The sequence below is a fragment of the Argiope bruennichi genome, chromosome 6 (assembly GCF_947563725.1).
Source record: "Argiope bruennichi chromosome 6, qqArgBrue1.1, whole genome shotgun sequence".
In the NCBI taxonomy this organism is placed as follows: domain Eukaryota; kingdom Metazoa; phylum Arthropoda; class Arachnida; order Araneae; family Araneidae; genus Argiope; species Argiope bruennichi.
The window spans coordinates 97,339,089-97,352,239 of record NC_079156.1 but is presented as its reverse complement, the minus strand read 5'-3'; the positions used below and the strand labels follow the sequence as shown (position 1 = coordinate 97,352,239).

Sequence of the window (13,151 nt, the reverse complement as noted above, 5' to 3'; positions counted from 1 at the left end):
TTGGTCGTAATAAAAAAAAAAATTAGCATTTTTAGTGAAATATAAGCTTTGATAGAAATCTCGTTAGTCACGATTCACAGTACCAACGGATGAGTTACTCAATCTGGAGAATATTGTTTGATTATGTTAATAATCCTAGACCACTTTGCAAAGTTTTGCTAATTTGCCTTTTTCCGGCCTCATAGTTCCAAACTTTATGAAGCTATCGGAAAAAACGGCTAAGTGTGAACTATTTTTCTCCAAAATAGTTAAACTGAATAAAATTAATGCAAAATGTAATGTTTAATTTTCTATTCTTTTTCTGTACCAATATGCGTCTCCTCTAGAGGGCCTCTGGCTAGGTCGTGGTATCGCACTGGGTCTGCATAAAATAAATCTACCTCCAGTTTCTTATTTCCATTCGTATTCTGTTTTGCAGTCATGAGATTTTTTCTAGCATCCAAAAAAAATTCAGTTTCAATGTTTTCTGCAAATCCAATATTATCTAATTCTTATAGATGTATTTTTGTACAAAATTGATTGTTTTTATGTGGAAATGAGCCCAATTTGTTGCAGGCAGTTGCGTTGGGTACGGAAAAGTAAACGTATAAATTCTTTCTGGAGATGAAACATTAGATTGTTTCTCAGAGTAATTATTCCAAGTAATTCTTGAACATTCCCGTGCTTGTAACCAAAATTTCAAGGAACTGTTTAAAATGAATATGCAAACTACTAGTTCGAATTCAGTGCTATAGGCTTAAAGAAAAAATGCTTATTCAATATTCTGTGCTGTTTTGCATTCGGGCTACGGACGTTAGCCATGCATGCCTTTATAATTTTGACCTTTCCAAAGATAAAAACGATTAACTGATCTAACTTAAAACTATTTACAATGTGGTCTTGATAAAATTGTGAAGGATACGTGCTGAGGGTAAAGCTAGACTGATAACACAAGAAATAATAGTCCTGCGATTAATCCAAAAAGAAAGTGCAGAAAAAATCAATCGGAGAGCGAGATTTTGTAAACGCAAGATTAAATTTTTTTCTTCGCTACTTGAATAGTCACGAAGCGAGATTTCACCAACCTGAATAACTACTATGTAAATTTCAGAACAGAATAACACAAATTAAACGATTATGAAATTTAAATTTTGTACTTCTAGTAAATTTTGATCATTAAAATACTTTTTGATAAATTTTCGATATCGCAATAACTTTTCCCTTTTGAATGCAGAGATAAATGATGAATGGAAACATATCAATTAATACAACAAAAATATTTAAAACATTGATAACCATCTATAACGATGTTTTCAGATGGTTCCAAATCTTTGACTCAGCCACATGTTGTTTGTGTTTGATATATTGAAAAGGACCGAATCCACCCTTTATTCCGTGAAATAATTTCGCTCATTTTTCAATTGGAATTTTTAATAGGAAAAATCGGCATTTTTGCATCTATTAATAACTCTAGGACATCGTCCTTTATAGGATTTTCTCTGTTCGCTCAGATCTCATTTTTGTAATATCATTTTTGCAGCTTTAATTTAGATTTTAAATTTAAGCACTCGCTACATCAAAAATTTGCGAATTTGATTTCCGGAATGAATTTCGTTCGTTATAAAGCGATTAGTTGTATTGCTTTTAAATGAAAGTAATGGGAAAAATATTTGTTACACAGTAACAAATGAATCTTTGCAATTGTCTTAGTGGTCAACCAATTCGTTCTTCACATGACATTGTTATTGTGGAAGTTTAGAAAAATTCATTGTTCCTGTGAAAAAACGATTCTTTATGTGTCGAGTGTTAACAGTCTGCATATGGATAATTTGCTGTTGATTTATAAACTGTTTCTAATTAAAATTTGTCGTTTTATTTGAATTTTATCACGTTAATTTCCTGTTGCTTATCCTTAAAAATTCGACTGAATCCAACCGAAATGGAGTAAATTAATATAGTTTTAATATGGCATTACAAATGTGTTCAGACATCTGACATGTCTTGAGTCGTTCATACTGTAAAAGGCATCACAAGCATAAATATTGTTTGCTGTTTATTGAATGCGGAACAGTTCTAAAGAAAAAAAAATCGTTAATATAATAAATTAGGTCTTTTTTCCTATTTTTGAATCGTGACAATATCAAAGGGACAAATTAATAATTTTGAAATATCGCAATTTTTTCTGGAATTAAAATTTTATTGCGACTTTTCAGCTTTCTAACACCATACTACCTGCATATTTAGATTAAGTAAGGTATCAATAACTCTTGATTTCAATGATTTAAAAATTTTTGTTGCATTTTGTGGTTTATCTTATGGAAAGATTGAATTTTTTTCTGAGGATAGATAATCTCAGCTGTTCGAAAAAATGAGTACATTGTTTTATATAGTGGTGTTAATTAGATCCAATATAATTTAATACTTAAAGTTTTAATGTTTGGAAATTTTCTGGATATAAATTGCAGTTGGAAAATGAAAAATGGCTCAATCAAATATTAATTGGACATTCTTAAAGTAATGTGTAATATATCCAAACGAAATATTTCACTTCAAAAAAAGTAATCCTTAATCAAAATGTGGAAACGTGTTTGCCTCATGGACGAGTGAACCTTCTTAACGAGGGTACCGAGCACGAATGTAACAAGTTCTTTCACATGCTCTGATCTAGTGCCAAATTCAATTTTGTTCATCAACACTTCTGATGTACCATCTTTTCTCCTTATCTTATTCACTTGTTCAAAATGAGAGCACGTATTGATAATAGCGAATATTGCAGCAATTCTAACAGAATTCATTTCTTTAGGTTCGCTTGGAATATTACTTTCATAATTTAACTGTGATAAACATATTTCATTCATCAGTTGGTGTTCTGCTTGTTGGTTGTTTATCGTGGCTTTGAGGTTGTTGAATTGTAGTTAAACGATTGAACTGAAATTTTTCATTGCATCTTGTTCTGGAACTAATTATTGTACATTGGAGTGATGCAGAAATGTGATAGGTCCAATACCATCGTAGGCGTTGCCTCCGGTTTTTGAACATCCAAAGTTATGTAGTACATTCCATAATGGTCTTGCATTGCACTGAAATAGCACTTCAAGAAAAAGAAATCAAATATTGTTCAAACAGTGCTTTAGTCTAAATCAATTGTCTTGTAGATTTCTCCAATAATATAGAATATTTCTGATTGTTTCTTTCTGAAAAGTAGGTTCTTAGAAAAATAAATGCAATTTCGGGGTTGAATATTCTAGCTGTAAAGTCACTTCTAATGTGTTCATGTTCATGACAATTTTATAATTAGAAAATTAATGTCTCTTCTAAAGACGTATTTTAAAGGGCTTCATTACTTTTTCTGATTAGTTTTGCACCATGATAACATGAACAAAGTTCAAAACTAGTGTTTGTTTTAATTCAAAACTAAGAATTTTACATCACCCAGCCTAAAAAACATCACTTTGTTCCAGAATTACGAGTTTTATTGTTCTTTTTATTAAACTATATCCAAATTTCGGAAAACGTATACAAAAGTACTGTGAATCTGTGATAAAATTTCTTGTATACTTGTAAAAAATATTTAATTTTAATATGTACTTTATAATGTATATTTACATCTGTATCTATTGCTGATTACTTAAAATATTACTAGATGTTTAAATTTTTCAAAATTTGCTTGGAGATTTACTAAAAAAACAAGTGTTTGTTTTACAGCATTAAATGTATTTGTGTAATTGTTCTAATAAAATGCATATTGACAAAATTCTGACTTTCTGCTGAAATTCTTGATTTTTCTTTGATTTTGTAATGTACGTTGTGTGGTGTACTTCCATTTAAAATTTAATTTTAAAATTTTGTAGGTATTAACGCGCAATTTCTGGTAGGTTAACATAAAATTTTATAGATTAACCTTCTAAAAGCATCTAAATAAATTTCTTGAGATTAATAATTTATTTGAAGATCAATTATCTTTAATATCGATATTTTAAAATGAAGATAAGTCTCATTGTAAATGAAATTTCTTCAAGTTTTGATCATAGGAATTTATATATTATCTAACATTAATACTAAACTATTTCCAAGACAAACGACAACTTGTGATTAAAACGTTAGTAAAATTAAGTCTCGAGAAAACACACGCTAATAAAAAATGGTTACAATAAATTAAAATAAAATTTATTTAGAATACTGACTATATACAGAGGGAGAAGTTTATTTAAAGGCTCTTGCGTTTACCATTTTTAGGTTTTGCACACGATACTTAACTTAACCTTCTGAATTTACTTAGGATAATTTCAGGATGCAGAACGCAAAATTTTGAATAATAGTTGAATTTCGCAAATTTAAATATCCATCTTCTAAGTAATGGCAGACTTTATTTGTGAATATGATCCTGAAAAAAAGGGCAAATTCATAAAGTTCAGAGGGTTTTCCTAATTGTTCTGATAGCTTTCATGTAAGTAGAAGCATTCGTTTTAACTGAGCTGAATCAAAACATATTCTATATTAATCTTAGTCTGGTAAATCTAACTAGGTGTTAAAAAAAAAATTCGGATGTTGGGAAATCCTTACAAAATTACTTATGACTTTGTACATTAAATTTAATCGTCAATTAATTTCTTTAATCTCGCAACTTTATTAAATATAGATGTATGTCAAAGAATTCTTGGTCATTACTCAAACTGTCATTACCTTACTGCAAGTTGTTTGCGCATAATCTGGATTACTAATAACTGCAAATTTTATAAAATTATTTCCTAGTTAATAAGGTTTTGTTTCTCCATTTAAAAAAAATTGTTTAACAGTTCTGAGAAATTCTACTTTTTTTTTTTTCTTGTCAAACACTTTGTTGTAAAGATATGCTGTAATGCTTGTCTAATTTGGATTTTTGGGCCAATTGAATTTAAGTTGAATTAAACTGAGTTTCAGAATTCAATTTTTTTCAAAATCTTTTACAGAGAATCCATTTACATCGACAAAAAAATGTTAATCTTCGTTGCATTTAAACAAACTATCATTTTTCTTGTTTTTTCACCGTTCTTATGATGTTAAATAATAGATAATCAAATAGTCAATGAACCTGCTAGCTCAATACAAATGTCGCCTTCAATTTAAATACTTTTATTACTGAAGAAAATATGTGTGCCATTTTTTACTATTTCCTAGCTAACTAAAAATTTCATAAATGCATTTCCTTACTTTAGATTGCATCGTGTATGCGAGTTTATTTTAAATTTTAATTTCATTTCATTTAATGTTTTCGCGTATGTTTTTTATTGCTTGTTCCATCATTCATGAAATTTAATCAAAGCAATAATAGTTTCACAAAAAATTCTTTACATATTAAAGAAATATACATTAATTGGTGTAAAAATGTTCGGTTCATATTTTCTTTCTTAACTAATAGAAGAAATTTCGAATTTTGTTGCTAGCCCATTGATGTTGATTTAATTTTTAAATGTATCTTGCATTTAATGAATTCTGTCCCATTTGGTTAAAAGAGGAACTAGCATATTTGGGAGGTTTTTTCTAGATATTATAATTGACAGAAAGCGTTAGTTTTGTTTTAAATGTCTAATGCACAGAAGAAATTTAAAAAAAATTAAGCAAAAATTATTCTGAAAAATGAATTAAAAAGGCTTTAATTTTGAGGAACTTCAAACAACTATTAAGCAATTTTTTAAAAAAAACCCAACAAAATATTAGATTCTGTGAATGAAATATAAGTTTGAAAAATGATTTATTTTCATTATCACTTATGATAATACTGAAATTGATTCGTCTGGAAATTAGCTTAAGCATCTAAATATCCTGCCTTTTTGCCAAAAAAAATTTATAAATTTATATATAAACATTACTATACTATGCAGCATTGTTTAGATTGATTATATATTTAGATTACAATATTCAAAAAGCTGAGATATTAACTTAAGCACTGTTTAACGGAATGACTATCAATTAAAAGGTGAAGACAATAGTTTTTAAATCTAATGTTAATTTAAATTTATTGAAAACCCTTGAAATACATGAAAATGTAGAAAGTCATTAAAAAGGATCCCTTTAAAAATTCGAGCTTATCTCTTTTCGAACATTGGATCCACAATTTGGTTCCAATTTCTCCTCAGAAGCAAATTAAAAAGTGTGAGATGCAGAATAAACAATAAGAAAATATAGCTCTCTGAATCATTGCAAAATGATGAAAAAAGAATTTTTCAAAATTTAGATTTAAATGTTTAACAAAAACCTGGCCTAAAAATATTACATATTCCCTCATTAAATTATTTAATAAGTGATTTTTCAATGCTATGGATTCAGTTCTGCATAAAAAAACTATATACAAATACGAATTGAATTCATGTAAAACTGTACAAATACTGTATAAAATCAACCTGTTACAAGTTGTATGACTTCCAGTTGATAGTCAATAAGTAATAGATCATTCTTTTTGCAATATAAGTTTGTCTATTTCAATTTAGTAAGAACAACACAAAATAAAGATCAAAAATATTTATTCCTATAAAATAACCTTAAATTAATAAAGATAAATAAATTAATCGTCTTGAGTGAAAATGACAATACTATTCAGAGGTATTCCAAGTATTAAATATGCATTCAATGTGAAATAGTAATTGCTCAATTATGTTATAAAATTTCTATTAATGGATGAGTGCCTTGCCATATCCCAATCCATAACAAAGACCAAGAGCAGATCCATATCCAAGACCAAGAGGAGCAGCAACACCTAAGGCGGCTCCATATCCGAGAACATCGCCATAAGCAACAGGTGCTGCAGCAATTGGGGCGGAAACAGCCAGTGGAGCAGCATAGGTGGCAGAGTGTCCAACAACGGCTGCAGCAGGGGCTACATGGTTGACTACTGGGGCAACGGTCAGGTGTAAGGGCTCGCGACAAGAGCGGCTGCTGGGGCGCTGGCTGCAGTTCCGGGTTCGTTGGTCTTAACGAAGGCTCGGAATCCATGTCCGTCAGCAACGTAGTCGACTCATCTGGCCCTTTCACCGATATCAGCGAGGGTGTAGGATCCCTTCTTGTTTCCATGGGCATCTCCTACTTAAGATCGGGAGTTGGTGGCACCTAGTCCATCCTTGATGTCATAGCCGAAATCATAGTTTCCATATGCCTAAGTAGGTGAAATATTTATTACAACATGCGTTGCAGCAACATTTTACAGAAATAAATTTTTAGAACATATAAATGAACATGTCCTTTGATATTTTTAGCCAGTAATTGAGTGACATTGAATTCTTGATCTAATTAATGGACAATGTACTTACATTTTGAGTTTTAGATCTGGCGCTGACTCCAGTGTTGACCAGGATGCCATGTCCCTAGAGAGGACTAGTGTTAACTGCTGCGAGTGCAGCGAAAAGGATAACATATAAGAAGAGGATATCTCCATTAATCTTAAGTTATGTTCTAACTTCAGAACGTTTGATCGCGATATTCTTCAGTATAAGTTAGCTCAAATATTTTTCTTTTGTTATGTATTAGTTTTTTTACACAATTTACGAATCATAAATCCCAAAATAAGTATAAATCCTGAAACTCTTGCAGCAGAAATCTCTTAAACTTAAATATGCTTTTTTTAATAAAAATTAAATGTTTTAATCCACTTGTTTTAATATATTATAAGGTATCGTTGATTTTCGAAACTTTTTAGGACAGAATCGCTGTTGAGATTTATTTAGTACATAAATGTATACTTAAATAAATTCAATATTTAATCCAAATGAAAATCGTATCCTTTGGGATGTAAATGTTTTTCCATGAGCTAAAGGATTAAGAGGAAAATTTCACAGCAAAATTTCATAATAGTTACCATCAATGTTTAATGGCATTAATTTTCGATACAGTTTATTTTGTGTTTAGTATTGCATTTTTCTCTAACTCTAGTTTTTTTTTTTGTCTCATTTTAATAATTGAATTTTATATACATTTCTTCACTTATCTAACAGAAATTCAGCTTTTAAGTTATCGATTTTTATAAATAAGGATTTGCGATATTTCAAAAGCTAATCATGCATTCATCAATTTTTACCATATGTTTTCCATAATATGACCTCACTCGTACGTATGGCATTAAAATTGAATCAATCAGCAAAGTCGGCCAAATAATTTCTAACATTATTCTAATATTTTGCTTCATACACTTCATTTTACGTATTTATAACAATTGTGAAAAGTTTTAATGATTTTTTTAATAGAGATTGTGTTTAATTTTTTAACACATATTGGACAAATAATGTAGGGAGTTCTTTTCAAAAACACCTTTGTAAAATAATTTAATAGTAAAATAAGCGAGAGAAAATATAGATACATCCGTTTTTAATATATATGGTTACATTTATAAACAAATATTTTCTAATACTTCTGGAAAGAAATAAGTTGAGAATTTCCTGAAAGTACCTTTTATTTATATAATGTGTCATTAAAACCTTTGTCATTGCTTTGTAGCCTGTTGCCCCAGTACGTGAGGTAAACATCAAATTGGCTCGGCTTCACATTTGCCCTATTCGTGTCTCCCATAAAATCATTTTGATGGTGATGTCCCAGCCTCATTAAATACCACTTTGGTTAGACTGCCCTTCATGATTTATATGAATGTTCAATTTCTGATTCCTGACGATTACGTTTATTGGGTGCATCATCTTCAAATATTTGTCACTTCAAGAGAAAACATTCTTATTCAAATATTTATTTGTTTTATCACACTTGGAACTATTTTATCTTCACATTTCTTGATTTTTTTTCACTTTTTACATTATTTTAATTAATGTGTTTCACTTAATACTTCTGTTAATCACTTCTTCTTCTTAATACTTTTATTTTACAACTATATGATCGATAATGTATGGCCAGATATGACTCTTGTCACAAAACACTAATAAACTAACTAATCCTGAAAACATCTTGTTTATTTTTATTTAAGTTTACCTGCTTTTGTTTATTCAGTAAAATTATAAATGCAGGAAGAACATAGATGAAATGAATAAAGTATTTTAATAGAAGTTTGACACACAAAATTAATTATATAATGTCCCTTTGTTTAAAAATTTTCATAAAAAGCAACTTTATCTATCATGTAACTGAAGTATTAATGTGCTACTTTCGAACTTATTTGAACTATGAGTAAGAATTCCGATTTCAAATCATAAAATTTGATTAAGAACAGAATATATTCAATATGGAACATATATATTCAGTATGGTCATACGCTGACACTTGAATTTCAATATTCTCGGATATATATTCAATATGACCATATTCTTTATATAAAATCCATTCTGTATAAAAGCCATATTTAATTGCTGATCGAACATTAGGTCTACTTATCATTTTTTTAAGACCAACATTTTCCAGAACTAATATCTCCCATTAAAATGCACCAAATTGTGTATTAAAATGGCATTCAAAATGAGTTGTGTAAATTTACAATGAATCTACTACATCTATTAAAAAATTATATTTGATTATAATTATTCAGAATTTCCTTGTACAGTTTTTAGAAATTAAAAAATCTGCACAATTTCTTCTCAATTTATCTTTATTTAACTCTTAATTTCTCCATTAATTTGATCAGTGTTTCAGTAAGCTGCAAATATCAAAATTTAAAAATATCAGGATTAGAGATATCAATCAATTACCGTTTCCATTGGATATAACCAAAGGATAAAATATGACTACTACAAAATGAACAATATGATTACATACGATAACATCATTATTAGTCCATTTGCTACCAAATGAACAATATCATTACATATGATAACATCATTATCAGAACCATTAGCTACCCTTCTTACGATTAATGATGTGTCAAGTATTCTTATTAGAAAGAAAGAAATCATTAGGAAAATTGACTGCTCCGTGAAGAAGATAATAATTTTTCCAGAGTAACTGAGATATGTTCAATATTTCTGCCCTTGAAAACTTCAAATTGTAGAAGAATTATCAGATGAAATACATTTCAATGTCATGTTGAGAAAGTATGACCTAGCAAATTATTTCTGTTTCTGTTTTTCATATTAGTAAAATTCAAAGTATTCTAATCGTTATTCGATTCGACGTCAAAAATTGGAAATGACTCATAGTTTTATATAAGGAACAAAGCGTTACTTTTAATCAATCTATATTTTCACAATTATTGGTCGTTCTTGGCAGTAATGTGCCTTGCGGAGTAATCATGAGGATCATAGAAAACCCCTAGATCCCTGCCCAAACCTTCAAATCTTGCTATGTATCTCAATTGACAAAAGTTTTCTATATCTGAAACTCGGAAGGGCATCCATCAGACATAAACTCAACATCCAATTCGAAACGGAGGAAAAAATATTCATTAAAACAAATTATTTAGCATTCTTCCATAATATATTTATGAAATAAACACCATTTTTTCTTTTTATGCGCATTAGTATCGCTGATCAATGGTGTTTTAATTGCAACTAGGGTATAAATACCTTGTAGAGCTTCTTTCTGATTGATTTGGTAAACACAGGGTTTGTGCGCTAACCTTCATTTCAGCAATCCTATCACAACATTCCCCTTCTCATATTTCGTAAAAGTTGTCTGTCGCCAGCACTCAATACACATTTTCGTCCGTGCTGTAATGTAGCGAAAGAGGTTAACCCGGCTTTCAAGTATGCGAACAATCTCGGATACAATATTTCATGAAATTTTAAACACATTGTCAACATGGCATTCAGAAACATCCACCAGGTGACAACAACAATTGGGCCCTTTTCGAAGTCTGTCATCTCTGCAATGAAACAATTTCAATTTCACAGAACGATGTCTCGACAACGATTGATATTCACAACATACTTAGAATAATACAGGCCAACTAGGGATTGCAATATCGGATCAAAAGTTCAATACCGGTATTCGGTATTTTTTAGATCTTAATACCGGGATACCGGTTTTAATACCGGTATTACAAATTTTAGGAAAAGAAAGAAAACACGGGTGTTTCTTCGTTTTATTTACCAGTTTTATTAGAGTATGTAAATGTCGCAAAAATAATTTGTAACTTATAAATTATAACAGTATATAAAGAATCACAAAAAAGTAAAGGAACATCTTCTTTATTTCAATCACAAAAAAGTGTTGTTGTTTCTGATCCAAGGTGATATAGCTGCGCTATAGCACCTCCATGAAACCAAAGATCTCTAAAGAGTCCAAAAACAATAGCAGATCCCTTAAAATCTCAAATAGTAACATTTAAACATTTAAGAATATGATTGAGGGAGGCTTGATCTGCCTTGCACCAAGGACATTCAGCAAAGATTCTCCGTCCGTGTTCGAAGGTGAGGGATTTGGTGTGTCCACTTGAAAAACGACAGAGCCGTTTGCTGTTTTCTAGAGATATTCAGTCGGTGACACCAACCGGGACTCTTAACAAAGTACCGAGGGTGACTCCATCTTTTTGATAGAGGAGATTTCAGAATAAGTTAGCATTGCATCACCATGAAATATGTCATCTGAAGCAGTCTTAGCTAAATTATCTGCTATCTCATTACCATTTAAACCAACATGTGAGGGGACCCACTGAAAGTGTATAGATTGTTCAGCGAAGAGCCTGGCAATAATAATGTTTAGATAAACAAAAAAGTGTTAACATCACTGTTCAGTCTGTGGTTATATTACAAATTTTTGAAATGTGATCTTAAAAACATAATACATCAATTGTACTGTCATTAAGCCTGGAATGTAATTTTGTGCAAAAATTACCAGCTGTTACGATAGTTGGTGGTACTGTTAGCAATTTGCGATATACTTTTTCCAAATATTTACCTCTAAATCCCTCATCTTCAAATAAATCGATTACTCGTCGGATGGTTTTGGATATAGCTGATTTCTGTATTGTATTTTGGTTTGTTGATTTTTTTTTATCGCTAATTTTAATTGTTGTTCTAGAGACAATTCCTTTCACATTAGTGCCATCATTATCTCCGATAACTGTACCGAATTCTTCTGAATGTGGATAAAAAAAATTTAAGAAAATTTGCTATAAGCTTGATCCGATTTGATTGGTAAGTCTCTTTTCTTCTTTTTCATTTTTAAAATCATTATAATTATGTAAATACCGTAAGGCATTTTCTATTTCGATATGCCTTACTTCTGTATGATTTTTCGATGTAATATATAATTGTTCAGATAGTGATGTGTGCTGTTCTTTCAGTGACTGCATCGTGAAATGTATTGTTGCATTAGCTGTTAATAAATTAGAATCTCTCCGACATAATGCCTCAACAGCCAGTTTTACTTAAGCTTATTTATTACCAGTTTTTACCAGTTTACTTAAGTTTATATTAAGTTCTCGATATTACCTGGATATTACCTAGATAACCTGTTCTCGATATTAAGTCGAATTCACTATCTGAAAAATTAATTTGCTGGTTTAAGTCGATTACTGCTTTTTGGATTGGATTTCTCAGTTTCAAAAATCGTTCCATCATTAGAAGTAAACTATTCCAACGTGTTTTAGAATCTCCTCCTAAACATCTCCTTTCATCTTTCCTCTCACTCTTATTTTGTCAAAGTAAGCCCATATTAACGTATGCGCAAAAGGTGGAGGGTTTTATAATCCACTGTCATACAGTATTTTATCACTTCTCTTGATTGTACGATGCAACTTTGTATTCAGTCTAATCATTTTCGTCCGTTAGGGTGACATAAAAACAAAAACGTATACTATTTTGCTATGTTGGCGATCCCTGAACATTTTAAACAATTACAAGACAATTTAAAAAATTTCTAGTAAATACCGAAAAATCGGTATTTAAACTTGCGAATACCGGTATTACAAAGTCGTACAAATGGCTCAAAATACCGGTATTCGGTATACGATATTGCAATCCCTAAGGCCAGCAACCAGTCCATCCAACGACAGATTTGATTAAAAAAAATTAACATGTCAGTAGTTGGAAATCAATTGTCTTCAAGCTGCTTCCATAACATTATTCATCCATTAAGCACACGGATGAATTTTTCATTCACATGCTACCAATCGATTCATCAATAATTGTATAGAAATCTTCAATTTTTATATAAAATTTGAGGTTCGAAAAAAGTTAGTCAGAAGAGCTATCAAAAGATCAAGGCAAATGTTTCAAATATTACAGCACTTTCTCTTCGACCAAAAAAAGTGATTCTGCATAATTAAC

General features: G+C 30.2%; 1 protein-coding gene across 1 annotated transcript; it reads right to left on the bottom strand.

Moving 5' to 3' along the window:
- Positions 1–6,626: 6,626 nt before the first annotated feature.
- On the bottom strand, positions 6,627–7,312 carry LOC129971844 (cuticle protein 64-like). Its single transcript, XM_056085819.1, has 2 exons — positions 7,263–7,312; positions 6,627–6,903 (listed from the first exon to the last, which is right to left on the bottom strand). The coding sequence occupies exons 1-2, from the start codon at positions 7,310–7,312 to the stop codon at positions 6,627–6,629; spliced, it is 327 nt and encodes a 108-aa protein (XP_055941794.1).
- Between the last annotated feature and the right edge of the window lie 5,839 nt (positions 7,313–13,151).